Source organism: Ursus americanus, chromosome 20 (assembly GCF_024610735.1).
Source record: "Ursus americanus isolate L20-20 chromosome 20, mUrsAme1.1.p, whole genome shotgun sequence".
Lineage (NCBI taxonomy): Eukaryota > Metazoa > Chordata > Mammalia > Carnivora > Ursidae > Ursus > Ursus americanus.
Window position 1 is genome coordinate 10,202,006 of NC_142146.1, and position 23,179 is coordinate 10,225,184.

A 23,179-nucleotide genomic window follows, 5' to 3' on the forward strand; every position below is an offset into this window, starting at 1 on the left:
CCGAAAGCACTGACCCAGGCCACGCTGGTGCTGGCATCCTCACAGCCCTCACCCCACACCTCTGCCCCACAAACCACATGCATCCTGTGAGTTTCCTCTGAGCCATACATTTTAAAATAAGTGAGATAAAAACACTAATAAGAAATGAAGGTCATCACAACTGAGCCTTCCCTGGGGCTTCCAGAAAAGCTCTCCACATTAACTCTAAGTCAAAACATAGTCTAAAGTACGTCACTTTTTAAAGGAAAAGCTTTCTGCTCTCCAAATCAGGCTGTGGCTTTGCCAGTCATTCTCCAAGGATTCAGTCCAGCCTTCTACCTCCCAGCAGCCCAGGGCAGGGCTTTGGTTCCACTCCAAAACTTGAGCAAGCTGAGACTTTCCATTGTAGAGGTCATTAAAGTGCTTCTGAATGCTGAGAGTTTTGGTATAACCAGGGAGCAGAGAGCTCATCCTATCATATACTTGAAGTATGAGAACTCTTGGTTGCAAATAATAGACACCCAATTCAAAAAGGTTTAAAAGAGGGACTGTATTGGTTAATGTAATAGACAAGTCCAGGGGTTGACCTTGGGCTTGAGTAGATCCAGGTGTTCAAAGTATAGCAGCAGGATCCTGTCCCTTTCCACTCTCAGATCTGCTTTTGTCCAGAATACCACAAATATCCCCCCAAGTGATGGCAGGATGGCCCTACCAGCTCCAGGCTTTCATTTTGCTATGGAGTCAGCCCAGCAGAAGGGCAAGACCTCCTTCCAAGAACAATAGTAAAAACCTCCATCTTGACCTTGATTGGCAGGTCTGTGTCATGTGACTACTCACGTGCTGACAGGAGAGTGGAGCCAGCTTTTCCAGAACAACATACGCTCTGTTGGGAGGGAAGGGTGAGTGTTCCAAAAGGAAAAGAAATGTCATTTTGTCAAAAGAATGAGGGGCACAGTCACGACTGTCCCCTACCAGTACCATGTGGTCCCTCAGCTGCAGAGCTGAGCCACCTGCCCATCCTTCCTGGGAGCAGGAAGGAAGCATCAGAGAGCAGGGCAGCATGCAGGGGATGCAGCCTGAAGAACGTTGCATTTCTTCTGTGCTTTTAAAGCTATCAAATAAATCATATGCCCAGATGTTATGATTTCCAAGGACAAAGCCTTCTGCATTTTTTTTCTCTTCTGCTATATTGTTTTATATTCTGAAAATAGCTTTATGGGTTTTTGCTAAAAATGACAGATTCTAAAAAAAAAAGACATATTCTTTATAGTAAATTAAAATGCTACAGGAGAATACACTGAAGAGAGCCAGTCTCTCTTCCCATTGAGCCTATGGGAAAACATTCATGATCATGGATTGGAAGAACAGACATTATTAAAATTGGCTATACTACCCAAAGCAATCTACACATTTAATTCAATCCCTATCAAAATACCACCAGCATTTTTCACAGAACTCGAACAAACAATCCTAAAATTTATATCGAACCACAAAAGACCCCAAATAGCCAAAAGAATCCTGATTTTTTTGTTGTTGTTGTTACAAAGCAAAGCTGGAGGCATCACAATTCCAGACTTTAAGCTATATTACAAAACTGTAATCATCAAGACAATATGGTACTGGCACAAAAATAGGAATACAGATCAATGGAACAAAATAGAGAACCCAGAAATGGACCCTCAACTCTATGGTCAACTACCTTTGACAAAGCAGGAAAGAATATCCAATAGAAAAAAAGCATCTTCAATAAACGGTATCAGGAAAACTGGACAGCAACATGCAGAAGAATGAAACTGGACCACTTTCTTATACCATACACAAAAATAAATTCAAAATGGATGAGAACGACCTACATGTGAGACAGAAAACCATGAAAATCCTAGAGGAGAACACAGGCAGCAACCTCTTTGACCTCGACCACAGCAGCTTCTTACTAGACATGTCGCTGTAGGCAAGGGGGAAAAAGATGAACTCTTGGGACTTCATCACGATAAAAAGCTTCTGCACATCAAAAGAAATAATTAACAAACTAAAAGGCAGCCTATGGAATGGGAGAAGATATTTGTAAATGACATATCTGATCAAGGGTTAGTATCCAAAATCTATAAAGAACTTATCAAACTCAACACCCCTAAAACAAATAATCCAGTTAAGAAATGGACAGAAGACATTAATAGACACTTTTCCAAAGAAGACATCCAGATGGCCAACAGACACATGAAAAGATGCTCAACGTCACTCATCATCAGGGAAATACAAATCAAAACCATGATGAGATACCTCCTCACATGTCAGAATGACTAAAATTAACAACACAGGAAACAACAGATGTTGGCAAGGATGCGGGGAAAGGGGAGCCCTCTTACACTGTTGGGAATGCAAGCTGGTACAGCCACTCTGGACAACAGTATGGAGGTTCCTCAAAAACTTAAAAATAGAACCACCCTACCATCCAGAAATTGCACTATTAGGTATTTATTCAAAGGATACAAAAATATAGGTTCAAAAGGGTAAATGCACCCTGATGTTTATAGCAGCCTTATCAGCAATAGCCAAACTATGGAGTGAGCCCAAGTGTCCATCAACTGATGAATGGATAAAGAAGATGTGATATATAGATATATATATGTGTGTGTGTATGTGTGTGTATACACACATACACACACACACCTATACATACACACATCCATCTACAGTGGAATATTACACAGCCATCAAAAAGAATGAAATCTTGCCATTTGCAACAATGTGGATGGAGCTAGAGGGTATTATGCTAAGTGAAATAAGTCAGTCAGAGAAAGACAAACACCCATATGACCTCACTCATATGTGGAATTTAGAAAACAAAACAAATGAACATATGGGAAGGGGGGAAAAGAGAGAGAAAGGGAGGCAAACCACAGAGACTCTTAACAATAGAGAACAAACAGGGCTGATGGAGAGAGGTGGGTGGGGGATGGGCTGGATGGATGATCGGTATCAAGGTGAGCATCTTGTGTTGCGCACTGGGTGTTGTGTGTAAGTGATGAATCACTGAATTCTACTCCCGAAACCAATATTACACTGTATGTTAACTACCTAGAATTTAAATAAAAATTTGGAGAAAAAAATAATAAAATAGCTACAACCCATTCCAAAAAAATCATTAATTAATACGCCAATATATTAACTTATAAATAACCATATACAGTTACATATAATTACACATCAGGTGCAGAGAAGTACTCCAGAAAAATGGAGAGAGAAAATGAGAGTGATAGAAGATGTGTTGGTGTGGTCATGGTATTCAATTTTTTTTTAAAGAGTATTTATTTTAGAGAGAGAGAGAGAGAGCGCATGCATGTGCACACAAGTGGGGTGCGGGGAGGAGCAGAGGGAGAGGACAAGAGAGAATCTCAAACAGACTCCCCAGTGAGCATGAAGCCCCATCTCAGGACTCTGAGATCATGACCTGAGCAGAAACCAAAAGTCAGCCAATTTATCGACTGAGCCCCTCAGGCACCCCTGGTCATGGTATTCTAGCACGGGGGTCAGGCAAGGCCTCATAAGGGTGTGACATTTGTGCAGAGACTTGAGCGAAGTGACAGACTAAGCTATGAAGCCATCTGCAAGATCAAAGCCTTTGTGAGCCCATGTGTGTTAAAAGACAGTGTGTGTGTTACTTGTACTGGAAGTCCCTCGCGTGTGCTCAAGAACAAACCCGTCCACAACTTCTCTTCAGTGAAGTCACGAACCTTTTAGGAGGCATGCCCCTCCACTGCCACCATCATTGCTTCCTGGCCACTCTTACTGGCTGCGCTGACTGACCCACAGCCCTCGTCTGCTGAACTGCTTTATTGGAAGAGGGAGGGCATCCCCCCTTGTGAAAAACTTGGTCTTTCAGAGCAGCGCTGGCCCTGGGGCTCCTTCTGCACCAGTAGTGTTTAGATCAACACTGTCTTCCCTGTGTGTGTGTGCGTGTACGTGTGCACACGTGTGCATACACACACACACACACACACACACACACACACCCCACCAGTTCTGGACTCCTCCCAATCTGCATAGGCTGACTAGGTCATCAGGGATCCCCTTAAGAAGAACCTGAAGAGCACCACCTGAGCCCATCCGGCTGCTATAACAACAGAACCTTATTTCTCACTATTCTGGAGGCTGGGGAGTCTGAGATCAAGGCACCAGCAGACTCAGTGTCTGGTGAGGAGCTGCTTCCTACTTCATAGACGGCCATCTTCTCACTGTGTCCTCACATGGTAGGAGGGCTGAGGGAGTGCTTTAGGGTCTCTTTTGTAAGGACACTATTCCATTCATGAGGGCCTCACCTCCCAAAGCCCCCACCACCAAATAACATCACACTGGGGATTAGGTTTCAACATGACGTTTGTGGGAACACAAACATTCAGTCCATTACAAACATTCTTCAGATGTCAAGAACTTTTGGGTGATTTTTTAAATCTTCTTTTATTTGTTTTTATTTTAGTGCTTTTTACATTAATGCATAATACCTGGTTTAAAGCCTCAAACAATATAAAATGATATTCAACTTAAAGAGTTGGGATGCCTGGGTAGCTCAGTCAGTTAAGAGCCCATTCTTGATTTCGGCTCAGGTCATGATCTCAGGGTCCGGGGATCAAGCCCCACATCAGTCTCCATGCTAAGCAGGGAATCTGCTTCTCCCTCTATTCCTCCCCCAACTCATGTGTGCATGTGTGCTCTCTCTCTCCCTCTCTCAAATAAAACAAAATAAATCTTAAACAAAAACAAAAACATAGTCTCATGTCCCCATCTGCATGCCAAGTCCCAATGCCCCAAGCAATCACCCGTAGACATTTCTTGGGGTTACTACTATAATTCTAACTAACATGTTTATCTTTACCATTTCTTGATTTGTCAACTTTAGACCCTCATAAATAGCCTACTTTCTTGCTACCTCTTTCCCCTCCCCACAAAGTTTTATTAAAACCTTGCATTAAAACCTGGTACCTCTCTCACTTTAAATAATGCATTTAAACCACTACTGTTGTCCATATACTTTAGAAGCCTGTCTGGACTCCATTGTGTAAGATGAGGAGGTTGGCACTTGTGAACTGTCTCTGTTGTTCCTTCCTCTCTCTGCATCCAGGTTTCTGCCAGGCTAGCTGTTGACTTGGTTTTGCTTTCAGCAAAAAGTGCGGATTCTTGACAGTGAGGACCTTTCATGCTTTGTCTGTAAATAGGGTGTGAAAAGTAAACAGCATTTTAATTTTATATATAAAATTATAATATATGTATTATATATATAATATATATCATTTGCTGTAGACCAGAGTCTTGCAGTGAAGCCCACAGAGAGAAGGAAGTGTAATCCTTGGCCATGAACCTGGGCCACTTGAAGAGTGGGCCATGCACCTCTCCTCTGCTTCATTAGTTGACAAGAGCTTAACAGCTTTTAATTTGCTTCCTGTTTGGACCGTCCCTTTCTAGAGCTATTTTTTAGTTGTGTTTTTGTATTTCCTGGGACTTCTAAATATCTTTTCTTACTCTTACTGACAAAAGAGGGGTGTGGCTCCTCCTACACTGTCTCTCTTCATTCGTTTACCTCCTTAATCCTGTGCTCATTGAATGGCCTGTGTGCACCCCTACCCCATGCCTTTCAGACCTGCTGTGCAGGTGGCACCTGGGACTTCTGTCTGTCGCACCCCTGGACTAACTCCCTCTTTCCAGAGTCCCATGATTTCCTCTTTCTTGGCTGGTTTTTTGGCTCCCGTAGAATATACCTTAATAATTTTTCTACTCAGAAAGCACACCAACTTTCTGAGACCTTACATGTCTCAAAGTATCTTTATTTGGACCTTAACTAATGATAGTTTGGCTGCATAGAATTCTGAGGTCATCCCATTTCTTCTCTGAGCTTAGAAAACCCATGTTCCACTGTCTTCTAGCATTTGGTGTTGCTGATTTAAATGTTTAATGTCATTATTATTTTTGTTCATTTGCAAAAATACCCTTTTTTCCTGCCTGGAAGCCTCATCTTGGAGGGTCTGAATCTTCATGAAGATGTATCTAGGTGGGTTTGTCTTCCGTACTTTGTGTTGTAATCAATTTATTCTGCTTTGCCACTGGTAGACTCTTTTAACCCTAAAGACTTTTGCCTTTCTTAGCTTGGGGCCATTTTCTTCTGTTATGTGATTTTTTTTTTTCTTTCCTCTTCCCCCTTCCTGGAATCCTGTTAGATGCTGAGCCCATTAAATTGATCCTCATGTCCCTCTCTCTGAGATGTCCCATCTTTTTGACTTCTTCCTCTGCATTCTGGAAAATTTATATTGATTTTAACTTTTAGACCTCCTATTGCATTTCTTTCACCAATCATATGTTCTACGTCCCAGAAACGATTGTCTTCTGATTACTCCCTTTTCACATTACCTAGTCTTATTGTGTGAATGGGATGCAATATCTTTTCAAATCCCTGTTATTTATTAGAATTTTTTAAGTTGTTTTCATTACCCTAGATTACCTTCATTTGTCTTTTTGAAAGTTTGCTCTTATTTTATCTGGGTCCTTGTTTCCCATGCCATTGGATTGTTTCAAATATCTAGTTGTCTATTCATATTTTTAACAAAGGACTTCACTGATTAATAAAGGTGACTAACATGGGTAGGTTAGTATTCCCAGGAGACCTCTCCTATGAAAACAGGGTGGGTGTGCTGACTGAAAACTCCAAGTTTACTAGCCAGGCAGGCACCTGGCAGGCCTGGCTCTAGGGTAGATGAATAGGATCTGGTGGGCAGGTGTATGGGGGCTCCCCCAGGGCTGCAGAAGGAGGGTTTCACTGCAGGTGTAACCCCTATATTCAAGTCCTAGTCTTCTGCAAGTAGGTTGTTCAATTTTATTAGAGGACTGTTTTCTGTTTTTGGCCTAAGGACAAAGCATCCTTGGGCCAGGTGTCCACTTGATTGGGAATTGGGATAGGGACCAAGAGGCCTCCCTGTTGCCTACACAACCATTAAATCAGCATTCTGAATTCTGTCTCACAGCCAGTCCTTCTCTTGGCATCAGCCGGCTCTAAATTGGACCTCTCGGCCTGAGAGGCCCAACTCCAGTGCCTGTGGAGGACAGCGTTCTCTCTGATCTTTATGCTGTCACCCACTTCCAATTTTCTAGAAGTATGTCAAAATCTCCGGTTCTGTTCTCACCCCCATTCTTCATTTGTGTAAACTTTTCCCTTTGGGTTGGCTATCTTCTCACATTTCACTGGAATCTGGGGAGGGAGAGGCGTTTATATTCATTTTACTTTTCTGAATTCTCTAAAATGAGTATGTGTGATTATATTCATAATAAAAGAAACAACAAAAACTCTTCTTAAAATGGAAGGGATTTAGAAATATCTAGCCAAAAAGAGAAGCATCCTGGCAATATTCTGTATTGACCATTCCAGCACCGAGCAAGAAACTGCTTTCCCTCTGGGCTCCCAGCTGAAAGAATAAGTCTGGAGAATCTTGTCCTAGAGCCTCTGTCTCTCTTGTGCTTTATACACCCCCAAGCTGAATTAGAGGTGCTGTTAGTGTAGGAGTATCAAATACAGAGCCAGCTGTTAAGCAGGTGTATCAGTTAGTGGCTTCCAATGGCAGGCCTTCATCCCCTTGCTCTTTGGATGGACTCAGGTGCAAGCTTCTTCTGCTGGTTTTACTTAGGCCACTCACGCATCCCCAATCAATTGGCAGGCGATGTGTTTTTGTTTGTTTGTTTGTTTGTTTGTTTGTTTGTTTGTTTGTTTGTTTAAAGAGAGACTGTCTTTAATAACAGCAAAAGTTTGGAAGATGGGAGGAACGGGGCAAAGGGCTCACAAATAGACCATTGGAAAAGTGTGTTTCTGCACATGGTAGTTGTGTCCGCACCAGCCCCAGAGGCCCTGAGACTCTGTTGCTGGAACTGGAAGCTGTTGCTTCCCTGCCAGTCTCCTGGGCTGAGTGCTCGCTGCCATCGGGGATGGGACTGGCACTGTGACTCTGACTGTGGCTGCGGCACCGCTGGCCACCCCCATCTCTGCCATTGTCTGAATCGTTGTCATTGCACAGGCTGGCCTGTGTCCTCAGCACCGTAGTCAGTGTCATGTTCTGAATCTACATCCCTTCTGAATATCTTTTTGTCCGGGTGGCCTGGGCCTCATTCTCATTGCTGTCATCCTGGCTGCTACCGCCCTTGTCACTCACCTCGTCCCTGTCACCTCTTTCCTTGCTCACCTGTCTGGGGTTGGCTGGTTACTGGCTGCGGTGAAACGGGTGCTTGGGCCAAGTGTCTCTTGGCACTCCAGAGGCCAGCATGGGCTTGATCACATGGCGACAGGGTGCGGGACTTCTAGGAGCAGCAAGAGAGGGAACTGCAAGGCTCAAGACTCACATGGCATCATTCCCACCAGTCTCCGAGCAAGTCACACACCAGCCCGGATTGAAGAAGTCGAGAAAGATGCTCCACTTCGGATGGAAGGAGCTACAAAGTATGGTGGCAACTTTTGCCGTCCACCATGTAATAATTCGTTTTTATTTCTTTTTTTTTTTTATAAAGATTTTATTTATTTATTTGACAGAGATAGAGACAGCCAGCGAGAGAGGGAACACAAGCAGGGGGAGTGGGAGAGGAAGAAGCAGGCTCATAGCAGAGGAGCCTGATGTGGGGCTCGATCCCATAACGCTGGGATCACGCCCTGAGCCGAAGGCAGACGCTTAACCGCTGTGCCACCCAGGCGCCCCTCGTTTTTATTTCTAATCTTGCTTTCTAATTCTGTGTTTTCCTCAGGCTTCTGAGGACCCAGTCTCTGGAATGGTTCTACAGTAACGTGAAGAGCCGCTTCAAACGCTTTGGCAGTGCCAAGGTCTTGAAGAACCTGTACAGGAAACACCGGTTGGAGAGTGGGGCGTGCTTCGATATTCTAGGTACGCTGGCGGCCTGCTGCTCTGGGAGTCTTTGTGGGGCTGGGGGGTAGAAGAAGGCCTGGCTGGGAGGTCCCGGACACTGGGCACCCTCAACTGGGACAGAGAAAGTTGCTTAAATACCTGGCTCCAATGAGGAGCAGAAATAGGAGGACAAATACCAAAGATTCTGTTAAGTTTGAGTCATCCGGTTCCAACATTCCCACTGGGCTGTTGGGTGCATTAAGAAGACCAAAGTATTTCTGCAAATTGTGGACATTTTAATTGTAGACCCCTAGAAATCAAAGATTCTTGATCATCTCCCCCTTACTGATCAAAACATTGGCAAGTCCTCTGTTTGACCACGTAGACTAGGCCTGCCCTCAGAGGGTATGCACTCCACCCCCCTTCCCTCCTATTCCCAACCTCTACTCACACCAGGCCCAGAACTTGATGTAATGGGAGAGTCGTCCAAGTATGGGCTTCTCTCCCAAGAACCTGGAGGATGACTTCTGCCTTCTCTGTTTTTATACACTTAAGACAACCAATGTAATTAGAATGAGACATTATCTTCTTTAGTTCTATTAGACTAGCCAGTAGAAAGAAAGCATTGCCAGAATATGAACAGCCTTTCCTCTAAAAAAAGGCTGGTGGGGTTTTTTTCTGTGTGTAAAGGCAGACTTTTTTCGTCTCTTTGCTGACACAGGTAAATGCTTTTTATCTACGAGAAAGAGGGAAGGAAAAAAGATCTCATCCGTCTCATTTGGAGCTCTTTCACTGTCATTATTTTACATTGTTGTATTCTCAATAAAGTCTTTGGCTGTGTCTTATCTAAAAATATGCCAGCCACCGAGACGGGGGAAACAGGATGGAAACATTAAACACAGAGAATCATTAGGGCCTTTTGTGGTGGTTGTTAGACTCTATCTTTCAAACTATTCAGGAAGCCTAAACTAAGAGAGCAGTGCTGAAGGTTTCCACAGATTATTTTTATCTTCTCTTTGCTGATTTCTCTAAAAACTTTTTTTCTTCAGGAATGGAGGCAAAAAAAAAAAAAAAAAAGGAAAGAAAGAAAGAAAGAATAAAAGTAATCCTGTTAACAGTGGTTTTTCAACCCAAAGAGATATCTCAAGAAAGTTCCAGAATATTTTTGGCTCACTTGCTTCCATCCCATCCTTTCTTTCCTCTTGCGTACAGCCCCAGGTCTGCTTCGTGCACCCCCTTACGTGTCACCAAATTTGAGATCTCATAGATGTCCTCTACTGCCTCATGCAAGATGAGGCGAAAAGCAAACACACGGAGAATCCTACAGAACGGAGCACAACTCCGATCTCTTCCCTGTCTCCCTCAGGCCCCACAAGTGGATGAGGCAGACGGGAGCCCCACGCGGGCCAGCTCAGGGCTTTGAAATATTCAAGTGTCATCTTCTGAGGAAATCCATTTACTGGGACTAACTGTCTGCCCTGCTAGAAGCAGACGTGGGTTCTGGGCGCTCTGTGATTCGGCGTTTCTCTCATCCAGGCCTCAGTAGGGCACTTAACACGGTGCCTTCAGGGGACAGTGTAGAAGCCGCACTCCTGCGTGGCTGTGTGAGCAAGAGCTTCGTCCCCTCTGCGTTCCCAAAGCGGGGCTCAACCCCTGGCATGGCTTATGTCCTCCCTAGGACACTAGTTTGATCTTAGAAGCATTCTGTGGGGACCAAGACCCTTCCCGGAAGTATTAGAATCAGTTGCTTTAATATGGCTAGTATCCATTTAAACTAAGATTTCGTTTTGATAAAAGTGAAGAGGACAGGAAACGGTTTGTGAGGTGATATTCAAACCTGTTAAGCCATGGTCATAAAACAACGAGATTTATTCTACACACCGCTAGAAAATTTAGTTACATCACAAGTGGGGGCACAGCCCCCAGGGCACAAGTGGCCTCCCGGTTATGTCACATGACTGGGGAGCCCTCAGCATTAGCTCCCACTAGTCACCCAACACTTGCGTCATTGTCACCTGCCGTCCTCAATCCTGACTATACATCAGAATCACCTAGGGGTCTTGATTTTTTTTCTACAGTGATATGTAGAAATTCTATTTCTATTTAGCTCTACTCCATTCTTCCCTTTTTTTTATTTAAATAAGTTGTCATATACTTTGCATTTATTTTTTTATTTAAATTCAATTAATTAACATAAAATGTGTTATTTGTTTCAGGTCTGCGATTCATCAGTCTTATATAATACCCAGTGCTCATTACAACACATACCCTCCCCAATGTCCACCACCCAGTTACCCCTTCCCTCTACCACCTCCCCTCCAGCAACCCTCAGTTGGTTTCCTATAATCGATTAAGAATCTCTTATGGTTTGTCTCCCTCTATGGTTTCGTCTTGTTTCATTTTTTCCTCTCTTCCCATATGATCCTCTGCCTTGTTTCTTAAATTTCACATATGAATGAGATCATATGATAATTGTCTTTCTCTGATTGACTTATTTCACTTAGCATAATACCCTCTAGTTCCATCCACATCATTGCAAAACACCGAGGGGGCTCTAAAAAAACCCCAGTGCCCAGGATCACCTGCCACGCTCAGCCACTTACTTCTGAATCTGTGCAGGTGGGCCCAGTACAGGTATTTCTGTGGGTTATTTTAAGGCACCACCAAGATGGAGAACCCCAGCTAGCACTTGACCATAATTGGTGCGGTAGCATTCTGAATAAGATGGCTCCACCTTGAACTCTAAGGGTACTTGTTTGCAGAATTGTGATTGTCAGAACATAATATGTAACAGCTACAGTGTGCAAGGCACGTGCTCTGCTCCCAAACTCTTGGAGTAGAACTCCTTGTACTATGAAACATCTTCACTCCCTGGACCAGCGTAGTTTGCCTTAACACACTCAGTCCATTGAAAATTCGTTGAGCTCACAGAATCTTCTGGGCCAGCCATCATGGGCACGCCCTGCACTGCCATCTGTCCTGGCCCTCCCAAGCGAGGCTTCCTCCTCCTACAGCCCACGTCAGATGACTAGGATAGCCCAGGCCAGAAAGGAGACCCATTAGTTCCATCAGGTAAATCTAAGATGTATTCATTACTTCAATAAATATTCAGTAAGCATTTATTGAACACCTGCTATGTGTGCACCTGGTTTAAGAGTGACAAGACAGGCAAGACCCTGCCATCCAAGAGCCAATATTCCAGTGGAGAAGTCCAATAAATAGTAAATTTTTAAAAAATAAAGTGTCCAGTGGTAACTCATGCTCACATAGATTCGGCATGACATTTTTAACAGTGACCTGGAAAGAAGCACTACACAAAAAGATAGAAGGGGTCATTTTTAATATACTTAATCTCCGGGCAGTTGGATAAATAACATATGCTTTCATTTAGTATTAAATAAATAAAATAGGAGAAATAAACCGTGTTTTTATTCATGAACACTGTATATCTATTTTTGATCTGATTCCTGAGAAGGTCTGTTACATCTTTCATCTGGGATTTGACTGACAAACGTGGTCTTTTGAAAGTGCTGAGCCATGTGACATCAGAGGTTCCTCCAACTCATCAAAGACATGACGATGTCATCTGACTGCTGCGTCAGTGCTTTCCAGAACAGTCAATTCCCAAATGGCACTGAAGCTCCCACCTGTGATCAAGGGAAACAGGGAGAAGTGCTGTCCCGGAAGATTTAAAATCATGCAGAACCAGAGCTTGTCCTCTGGGCAGCTCAGTCTCCAGTGATATTTCCAGATCTTCTCTCTCCTTAGACTCCCCTCCACCCTCCCCCATTCTCTCCGCAGAGAACCTCACCTCCTCCTTCACAGGGCAGACAGTATGCACCCCTTCACTGGATCCTATCACCTTCCAGGAAGGTCTCAAGGTCACACATCCCTTCCTTCTTGCTGAGCCAGCCTCTCTTTTAACTGGTTCCTTCCTATTGATTGGTAAACATGCCCGAGTCTCTCTGCTTCCTAAACCATTCTGGGCCTGCACATTCCCCCACTTCCTGCCCTGCTTCGGTGCTCTTCCCAGTCGGTGGTAGGCATACTCCAGGGAGCACACTGCACTCAAGGCTTCCACTTCCTGACCTTCCTCACTCCCCTCACCGGGCTGTTCTCCCCACAGCAGCCAGAGTGCACTTTTGGAAGCACAAATCTGACCAGATCCCCTCCATGGAAGCTTTACTGGCTTTACGTGGCTGTTGGGATAAAGATCAAAACATGACCTGGTCACCCTGACCTGCGTGGTCTGGGTCTCCAAGCCCAGCCACACTGCCTCTCATTTAGGTCCTCAGATACACCTGCCGCCCCCACAGCCTGTCCTGTGGAAGCTGTCTACTCTGCCCCAGATGCTCTCCCACCTCCCCACACCCCTTTGGCTGGTTACTCACTGTCCCTGCTAGAAACGTTCGCTGTACTGTGAAGCACCCAATCAGAGCACTTTTAACAGCTCTGTAATTTTACATTGATTTGTGTAAATCTTTGATTGATGAATTCTTTCCACTGTATCAAGTTTTTCAGGGCAGTGAGGATTTCTGGCTTTGGTCACCAATATACCCTAACACCCTGCCCAGAGCCAGGCACCTAGTAGGTGCTCACAGACTCTTTGCTGGATGAATGGATGCTGGATGTAGCCACACCAAAGGGAAATATTTGCACTCGGAACTATAGCTTGGGGTCTGCAGAGAGGACTTACCTTAAAGCCTTATATTATAAATGAGGAAACTGAGACTCAGAAAGACAAAGCCATTGACTCAGGGTCACAGAACTAGAAGAAGTGGACCTCAAGCTTTTAGAAGCCTGGTCAAAAAACACAAACACACAGAACGGTATGTGGTCAGACTTGAGTTGCCATGACAGGCTACCCACTAATGGCCTATTTCATAAAGATAGCTGTCCACTAAACCTGCCTCAAATACTTACAGCAATTACCCTTGAGGTTCCTACATGGGAGCCCCCATGACAGCCCATCCGAGGAAGCACACGGTGTATTATATGTATTCAAGGCCTACTGCTTCGTTTGACATAGCATTGATGGCATTTGCCCCCTCTTGAGCTAAAGCACATAGACCCATATTTATTTTCTTGGTCCTATCAAGCAGTGTTTTCCATCAACATCCAATTCAGTACATTTTCCTTGAGCCACCTACTGTCTAGGTGCTATCTCGGGTACTGGCAATAAAATCAGTGACTTTAAAGCAATCCATCATCCCCATCTGCAGAGATCTCATGTGATGAATGAACACGTATAATAAAAACCCCCAACTTGAAAAGGGGCTTTAAAAAGGGCTTAGCCAACTGCTCTTCCCAGCCTGGAATTAAGATTAGGGTTGTGTGTTCAATTCAAAGAAGATCAAAGGAGAGGCAGCAGGCCTTGAAAGATCAAATGCCATCGGTTGACCTTGTCTCGCTCTGGGCTTGTTTCACGTGAACTCTGTTCTATGGAAGAAAATGGTGACAGTTAAATCAATAGCTAAAGGCGACTGTTTGGGTCAGTGCCCTACACTGCAGCTAAAGACCAAACCCACAGCATCACGAGCTCTTGTTCTTTCTGTCTTTCTAGTAATGAAGCCAAGTGTCAGAGAGGCTAAGTAACGTGCTCGAGGTCACACAGCTAGTACTTTGTAGGTCCAGGAAGTGATGACCTTACATCTCTCTGGCTTCGATCTATTGTTCTGTCTTTGACTCCACATTGCCTCCAAAGAAGGTATGGGAAGAAAGTTGAGGGAGGCAGCAATGTTAACACCAGGAATCACTGTGAGAAGAAAAAGGTGACTGAGCAAAAGCTGTAGCATTATTGTGGAGCCCATGATTCCCTAAATATGTGCAGAGCTGACTTCATCAGAGTGGGTCATGGTGGTCTGCCAGGGCTGTAACCGTGCACCAGTCCTCACTGGGGACCTGTGATAATCCCATTCTCTCTCTCACTCCCTGCCCCCCCCAGGAGAAAACTTTTTCGAGGCAAACCTGGAGAATGAAGGAAGTATTTCGGGCAGTGATTCAACATTTTATAGACAGTCAGAAGGTAAGTTTGCTTAAGAGTTTGCAGCTAACAGGAGGTTGAAGGAATAGAAACACCTCCAGAAACTCGGGGTCTCCCAGTTGCATTGTAACCACTAGACACAACCACTTGTTACTGGGTGGGGGTCTCCAGGGGGTCTTCTTGTTGTTGTCACTCGTGTGCATCCATCATCAGAACTGGTGAGTGTATACAAGGCGTGACCGAGAGCAGTGTGTTCGCTACCCAACCCCTGGATACTTCATATCACCTGGTGAGTTCCAGTTCCAACTCCATCTTCCAGAGTTGAAATATAATAATGAATACACTGGTGTAGTTCATATTAAAATATTCACGTAAAGAATATATCATGTACTGATTCACTTCTTTATACCAATATCATAGTCCCCTTAGAGTAGACGTTAAAAGCAAAACGAACTTCTGGTTTCAAATAAAACCTTCACCACCATTTCAGCCCCTTCTCCAGAGTGCTGGACCTTGAGAGCCTCCTGAGTCACCTGCTCCTGGGGCCCTACAGCTCCTCTGCACACTCTTTGCTCTCCCCTTTGGGTGCCTTCCCATGAAGGTCCCATCCTCCTTCATCCTTGCTGCCTAGAACTTCTCCACAGGGTACGATATACTCCTATGGGCTCCGTGCGCCTCCATTTACTGCTGAAGCTGAAATGCCCAGCACTAATTTCAGCCCAGAGCTCTAGACTCAGATTTCGGAAGCTTGATCATCAAGCCCTGTAGATCCTACGGGCACTAAGCTCAGCACATTCTAATCAAGCTCCTCAGCCACCTAGGTCCAGTGGCAAGAGTTCCGTTTCCCTTAACCCTCCCCGCTCCCCCACTTCTACCCAGTCACCCAAGTTCCTATCAGCTCTTTTTCCGATTCTGTCCTTCTCTTTCTATTCTAACCCCCATAGCTGGAACGGGTCCTGCCCACAATTCCCCTGTATTAATATTACCTTCAGTGACCATCCGTATCCACCAGGGTTCTCCAGAGAAGCAGAACCAATAGGACACATATACACACATGCATACACACACACAAAGAGATTTATTTTATCTTGGGGACTTGGTTCCCACAATGGTGGGGCGTGGCAAGCCCAAGTCGATAGGGTAGATCAGCAGGAAGGAGCCTCGGGCAGGAGTCAATGCTTCAGTCTGGAGACAGGCTTTCTTCTTTGGGAAACCTCAGTTTTTGCTCTTGCTCTCAACTGCGTGGATGAGGCCCACCGACATTACCTCAAGGGCAATGTCCTTTACTTAAAGTCAGCTATCGTACATGTTAACCACATCCACAAAATACCTTCACAACAACACCTAGATTCATGTTGGATTAAATAACTGGGTAGGACAGCTCAGCCAGGATGATGCATAAAACTGACCATTCCATTGTCTACGGGTCCTCCGAGCTTCGGTCTCTCTGCCTCCACCTTCTTCTTCCTCCACACCCCTGCCAGTCATTCCCTCTGCCGCAAAAACCTGAGCCTTTACTTTCAGCCAAAACATCTTCACCCTCACCCAGAAGTCATGAATGTAGCATCCAGAGCCTCTGGGTTATGGTTCCAGGCTCTTCCTGGGGGACGATCCCCACCACGGGCCCTCCTGCAAGCCTCTTAGCGTAAGGGCCTGCTCACCCCATAGCCTGGGAAGCACAGGAGAGTGTGGACTTGGCTTGTCCATCAGGGCGCTAGCACAAAGCTAGCGAGGACTTGTGAGAAAAATGTGTTGGTTGTTATCTTGAAGAAGAGACGTGGGAGGTACTGTGTCTATCTCCAGGGAACACTTGGTGTGATGACAGCCTCAGTTCTGTAGACTGTACCTGTAGAAACATTGGGGAAACTGTGTATTCAGCCGGCCACCCTGAGGTGTGCAGAGCCCTGACGTGACTATCATCATAGCCAGCTTGCGACGGACCTGTCAGCTTGCGGGATCGCTTTGAGCATCACTGGGTTGGTTCTGGAGATTTTATTATGTTTTCTGGATGCCACTTTCTGTCCACAGTGGTGTCTTGAGGAACCTGAGAAGCGTGAATCAAGTTTTTTTAATTGAGGGATTGATTAATGAGTGAATGGATGTAGTTACACTTAGTCTCACTCCACAGAGAATTTGAGGCCAGCTTTCAAGAGGTTTGCATGTGTTAAATAATGCATGAGTAAGAGAGTATAAATGGAAATGGGAAGCTGAAATCTGGGCAAAGGAGACATAGGCACGCAGCCCCTGCAGACCTGTGTTCCTGGTGTGAATCCAGCTCCTGGGGCAAATGAAGTGAGGGATGATCGAAATTCTCACTTTCAAGTAAAAAGCAAAGATCGAGTTTCTGGGGAAGCAGAACTCTTACAACCACTCAGCTCCAAAAAGAATTTTGTCACCTGCAGAGGTCCTTTGACATGGGGATGTTTCCCCCCACCTGTTGCCATTTGCAAAAAAAAAAAAAAAATGCTTGCTAAAAATATGATAACATTATTTTTTAAATCATGTGAGCTTGTATTTGTCTCACTTTTGCGGTTAAAATCAAGGGCTTTTGCAGAGAGAGTCTTGGACTCAAACCTCATCTCTCCTCCTGTCCCACTGAGTTACATCGACGAAGTTACTTGAGCTCTCTCTTCTTCAGTTCCCGTGTCCATCAGATGGCTCCCATCAGTAGTCTGTGGTCCATATGAACTGTGACCACGCACGTGGTGCTCAGCCTGGGGCCAGCAGGTAGTTGAGCTCAGTGAGGTTGGCCAGTGTTGTTGTTATTGATAGTATTGGCTTAGAATCAAAACATTGCTTCCATAGGTTTTGTATTTGCAGAAAATCATGTGTATAGTTCAGTGCCCTCAGAACATTGAATAATTTTCATCCCTATCTTCACAGTGATACATGAAATGCACAAAATAACACATAGCCTTCATCTGAGAAAGCAGATTTTTTCTTTATATGAAGCCCTTCGAGAAGTGTAGTTATCTGTAAGCCACTCTGCGTGTCGGGAGGGACCGTGTGATCCAGCCGTGCTCTCTGAGATTGATCTGGCTGGGAGGCAGTCTTTCTGGCTCTGTGGGAAGCAACCCCACAGTCTGGGATGGACATCCAGTCAAGGTGGGGACAGAAGGGCTCAGAGGAGGATTTTCAGAGGAGGAACCCTAGGGTCAAGCCTTGGGGGCCCCAGGAGCCAGCTCAGGTACAGAGCAGAGACGAGAGGAAAGAAGGCCAAGATACAGGAGCCATGAAGGAAGAGGCAGTAGCCCTCAAAGAATCACAGTTTGTTGTGTCTGGAGTGGTGGTGGAGGGGGAGACAGTGAGGCAGGGAGAGGCCCGGGGCCAGTGCTGCATGTTGAGTGGTGGGGAACTTAGCCCAGCCCCTGCAAGACGTACGCGGCAGAACTAAAATGGAACGATCATTTTACTTGTACTTTCCCTTTCAGAGAGTGGTCTGTGTTCTGTCTCCTGTCTAGGACACAGCATGATGGACACGCTGGCTGTCGCCCTGCGGGTGGCTGAAGAGGCCATTGAAGAGGCAATTTCCAAAGCAGAAGCCTATGGGGACAGTCTGGTATGACCCCCTGATCCTTGCTGGGGGAGTGTGGGTCAAGGTCCTGGCCACCAGAAGAGAGTACAGATTGCAGGACACCAGCCTCATGGTGGCTGTCCTTGTCTAGAGCAGGGCCCACCCTCCCCCTGCACCTGTGGTCAGGACTCCCAAGAAAGTGATTGCCAAGTGCCCTGACCCACCCACAGCATGCAGCCATTCTCTTCCCTCCCACCGCAGGACAAGCAGAATGAGGCCAGCTACCTGCGGGACCACAAGGAGGAGCTGACCGAGGAACTGGCCACAACTATTCTGCAGAAGGTAGGTGGGCCCTGGCATCCCACAGTGCCGTTCACCACCCTGGCCCGGATTAGGGCCTCGGGAGAGCTGAAGAGCAACTGTGGGCCCCGTCGTTGTCTTGGGCACCATTTCTGTGCCTCGTCACTTTTCCCTTTCGTGCTCTGGGGTCCACTGCAGAAGGATCGCATTGCACTGCAAAGTCTAAGCAGACAGATCCAGTGTGTTGCCTTTAGGGATTGAGCAAGCAGGTAAGGAGCCAGGAACTAAGCCCTGAGCAGGTTAGTCACCGTCTTCCTGTTTCCTGGCCTTCCCACTTATGCGTGTTTACGTGTGTGCGCATATGTGTGTCCTCTTCTCACACGTCTCAAAAAGTCTCTTGCTGACCTTGCAGTCACCCCCTGCTACCTCCGTGCCCTACACTGTCCCTTACATGGTGTATCAGTTCATTACTGTCGAGAAGCCAACCGCCCCTGAACTCTAAAGCTGCAAACAAGGCTTATTCCTGTGTGTCACAGGCGAGTCTCTGACACCACCTGTGTGTCCCACAGTTCAGTTCTGACATGACGCGGAGTTAGCACAGACCTCATAGGTTAAGGGCTCAGCCCCACCAGAGTGCCCCCACTGCAGATACCAGTGACAGTCGTCAAGTAGCCCCAAGTTACTGCATTGCTCTCCAGTCTACTACAAATCCACGGATTCCCATGACCACCCTCTGGTGGGATGATTTGCTAGAACAACTCACAAAACTCAGCAGACTGCTACACTTCCAATGACTGGCTTGTCCTAAAGGATACAAATGAACAGCCAGATGAAAAGATAGATACACAGGGTGACGAGGCCCGGGGAGGGGATGTGCAGACCTCCATGCCCTCTCCACCGCCCACCACCCCGCCCTCCCAGCGCAAGGGTGTATGCCCCAGCCAGGTGCATGCAGTCCCTCCCCCGCTCCCCCAGCTTGGAGTCGTCTCATTAGCATAACAAAGACACTCCCAGGGCTTTTAAGCTCTGTGCCAGGAACCAGGGCCAAAGACCAAATATATGTTTTATGAGGCCTCAGTATCTTTTTCGCTCATGCATCTGCACTCCCGGCTCAAGCTGTGGGTTGGGCTCGAGTCCATGGTGTGTGTCCATGCTGGGGCCTGACTGAAGGCATGGCAGCTACTCAGGGCCAGGACAGGAGCGCAGGAGAGGAAGAGGAAGCCGCGATGTGGACTAAGGCCCAGACTTGGCCCTGACCCCTGGGGTTACCCACTCCCTCCTTATGGGTCATTGACCAAAGCAAGGCACCCAGTCAGCCCCCTGCCATGGGCTTATCCTTACTGTCCCCTTCCTGGGATGGATGCGGAGTCACACTACAAAGGATTGCATGCCGGGAGCAATGAACAAGTTCAGTCTTCCCTTTTGGTCACAAGATCCATGTCCCTCCCACATGGCCCATTTGGAAGAGCCCCACTTATCCTGCAGAGAGCCCCAGATGTCTCATCCAACCCACAGTTCAAAGTATATTCAGTCCAGATTCCGTGGCTCTTAAGCTGGAGACCTAGGAACAAGCAAACACATCGTCTGTCCCCACATGTCCACATACACTCGCAGGGCTTGGACACCAGGGCAGCCACTGACGCAGGATGTGACTAGCCCCCAGCAATCCCAGAGCAATCCCAGTGGGCACCTGTGGCTAGGTCCCCCACCATGGAGGCGAGGGTACACTTCAGTCAGGCCCCAGTCTGCCCCAGGGTATGGCACCTCAGTTCCTCGCTCTCCCTGCTCTCTGGCCTCCTGCTCTCTCATTCTATCTGGGCTACAAAGACATTGAAGAATACACTCAGATTGGTGGCTCCGCAGTTTTCTCAGCTGCCCATGGGAAGTTGGTAGCCCAGAACCACTGTACAAATACATTCATTTGATCCATATGACTGCACCCAACGCAGCAAGTGGTACAAACGAGCTGAAGCCTTCCCTGATGGCTCTTCATACCTGCCCCCTTCACCGACCCTGCCAGCACTTCCTAAAACCCAGATTTACAGCCAGAGACCCTGGGTTTATGAGCTGTGCAGCCGTCACTGATAACTGAACCTCTCTGAGCCAGTTAACTCATCTTTAAAATGAGGAGAGTTATAGCCCATAGCTTTTAGGATTATGTTGAGGATTAAATGGGGTAGAGGGGATACAGTGCCTACGGCAGTCTGGCACATGGCAGGCACTTAATGAATAGAAGTTGTTAGCATCATAAAGGAATTATTTATAAAATGCAAAGTGTGCCCTGTTACCCTAAGGCAGATCTGAAACAGGCTGGTATGCTGTTAAAACTAAGCTCTTCCGTGGCTAAGAAACATCCCAGAGATGGTCCCAGTTACTCCACATAGCACCTGAAGGCCTCGCCAGTAACCTGCCCCCATTTGTCCCCCACCCTCACCCCCTAGATCATAAGGAAACAGAAGAGCAGAGGCGAGAAGCAGATGGAAGAAGAGCCAGAGTGGTTGCAGCCGCAGAGCTGCAGGGCGGAGGCAGCTGACCAGGGGACCACAGCGCCCCCAGGAGACCCCCGCGCTCCCTCCATCCTCTGGGTGAGTCCCCAGGCAGTACCTGCCCGCCCCGCACAGGTGTCCTGCCCAGGCGCAGGTCAGAGCCTGTGCCGCAGACGTGGGGCTGCCACGCTAAGCTGTCTGTAGTTGACTCGTGTGCCCACCCGACAGGGTAAAGGTACCGGAAGGGGGGCGGGGTGAGAAACAGAGAAAATGTGTGTGTGATGGGGAGAGGGAGGGGCCCGAGGGGACAGAGGGAGTCAACACAGACAGGCTCCTGAGCATATGGAGGTGGATTTTTACGCAGAGACCCATGTAGGAAAACTGAAGTCGTCAATAGTCATTTTTAAAATTCATTCTGAAAAGAGTTGAACTGGTCCCGTGAGAAGAACAGCTTTAGGAGGGCCCCGGGTTTCCTTACAATTTCCACCCCTTGCCAAATCGCCGTACTATTTGAGGCACTGAAATGGCCACCTCTGGACATGGGCGGGCAGTCGGGAAGTGGCCCAGCCTTTTTGTCCATGACCTTGAAATTAAGCCAAGGGCCGAATCACAAAGCACAGTGCCCTTCCTGTGACCCCAGGGTCTGGGCCTGCTCATGTCTATGGTAGAGCCACCAAGCCTGCAAAATCCGTTACTTGTTGAAGTGACCCCAGCAGAAGACATGGGGGCTGGGAAGGATGGAGGCTGAGACCAAGGAGCCGGGCCTTCTGTGTGGAGATTCAGCATGAAACCCACGGACAGGTTGGCAGGGCTTGTCTTCTAGCAGCGGTAGGAACCCACGGGGCTAGCACGAGGCGAAGGACTGGGCAGCACACAGGTGCCATTTAAAACCGGCGAGTCAGACATGGGAAGAGCAACGCCACGTGTTTACGCCGCCCCTCCTTGGCGTCAGTGGCATTCATCCTCTATGTAATCAGATCGAAAAACAGGTGTGCACCCCAGCTGTGTGGTAGGCATGCAGTTCCAAAGCGATGTGCGGTAGCCTCACCCACATCAATCCTCCCCGTGTCCTCACCAGCCGCCAGGTGCATGGCGGTAACAAGGAGCATCTTTATGGCTTTATCAGAGATTTAGCTTCATTGATTTATTGGCAGAACCTTCCCCTGTCAGCATGCCCATCAGCTGATTTTAGTGCTGCTGTTGTGCGCTCGGCACCAAGGAGAACAAAATAGGAGGAGTCTCGATCCCTGCCCTCCGGGACTGTATAATCTGGTTAGTGAAGCAGGCCAGGGTAGGAGTCAGCCCACGGCTGTGGACGCTCCCCTGAAAGGTTGAGACTGGAAATGAACTTGGGGTTCAGAGGAGGGAGCGGCCCATGACCTTCAAATAGCCTGTCATTCAGTGGTTTCACTAACTCATTCCTGCCACTGCGAGCTCAGGCTGCATGCATGGTGTCGCCCTGTTTCCGGGGAGTCTTTCGGAAGCATTTTTTGAAAGAGTCAGGTCTGGGAGGCTCTAGGAGGTGCGAACACCCTCAGGCTCAGCATATGACCAATGCTTCTCCTCTACCTAGACTTTCCGTGCACAGGGTGTTCACACATATTATTTCGTTAGATCCACGCAAGGGCATCCTGCGTTCTCTCCATTTTACAGAGCAGTAAACTGAGGCCTACCTAGCCTGAGCCACTGGAACTAAGTTGAGGGGTGGGGCAGGACCAGAACCCAGATCTCCTGGCTCCAAGCCTTTCCTCCGCGCTGCTCCTGTCTCCTGTGTCGTGGGGAAGCTCTTGGATACAAAACACCTGTTTTCCCACCAGATGTGCCGGGGGACTCCTTGTCATGCTTATGGTTCAACCTAGAAATGGTATTCTTGCCACCTCGTAGAGGCTGGAGACACTCTGTGTGTCACTAGAGATGTGGGACGGTGGGCTCTAGAAACGAGTCCAAACAGTGGGCACAGCAGCAATGGCGGCTGCAGCAGCCCCCCCCCCCTTCCACAGGAGGACAGCAAAGTGCTTCCTGCACACCCCTTATAGTCACGCGCTGGCCA

General features: G+C 47.1%; 1 protein-coding gene across 3 annotated transcripts in view; it reads left to right on the top strand.

Moving 5' to 3' along the window:
• The window catches only part of MYRIP (myosin VIIA and Rab interacting protein), a 354,858-nt gene that overhangs the window by 257,461 nt on the left and 74,218 nt on the right, over window positions 1-23,179 (top strand). For all 3 annotated transcript variants that reach the window (XM_045798182.2, XM_045798184.2, XM_045798183.2), the window contains exons 4-8: window positions 8,749-8,885; window positions 14,791-14,871; window positions 18,291-18,388; window positions 18,605-18,685; window positions 21,085-21,228. In XM_045798182.2, the coding sequence (XP_045654138.2) occupies window positions 8,749-8,885; window positions 14,791-14,871; window positions 18,291-18,388; window positions 18,605-18,685; window positions 21,085-21,228 (541 nt within the window). The remainder of the gene's footprint in view (window positions 1-8,748; window positions 8,886-14,790; window positions 14,872-18,290; window positions 18,389-18,604; window positions 18,686-21,084; window positions 21,229-23,179) is intronic.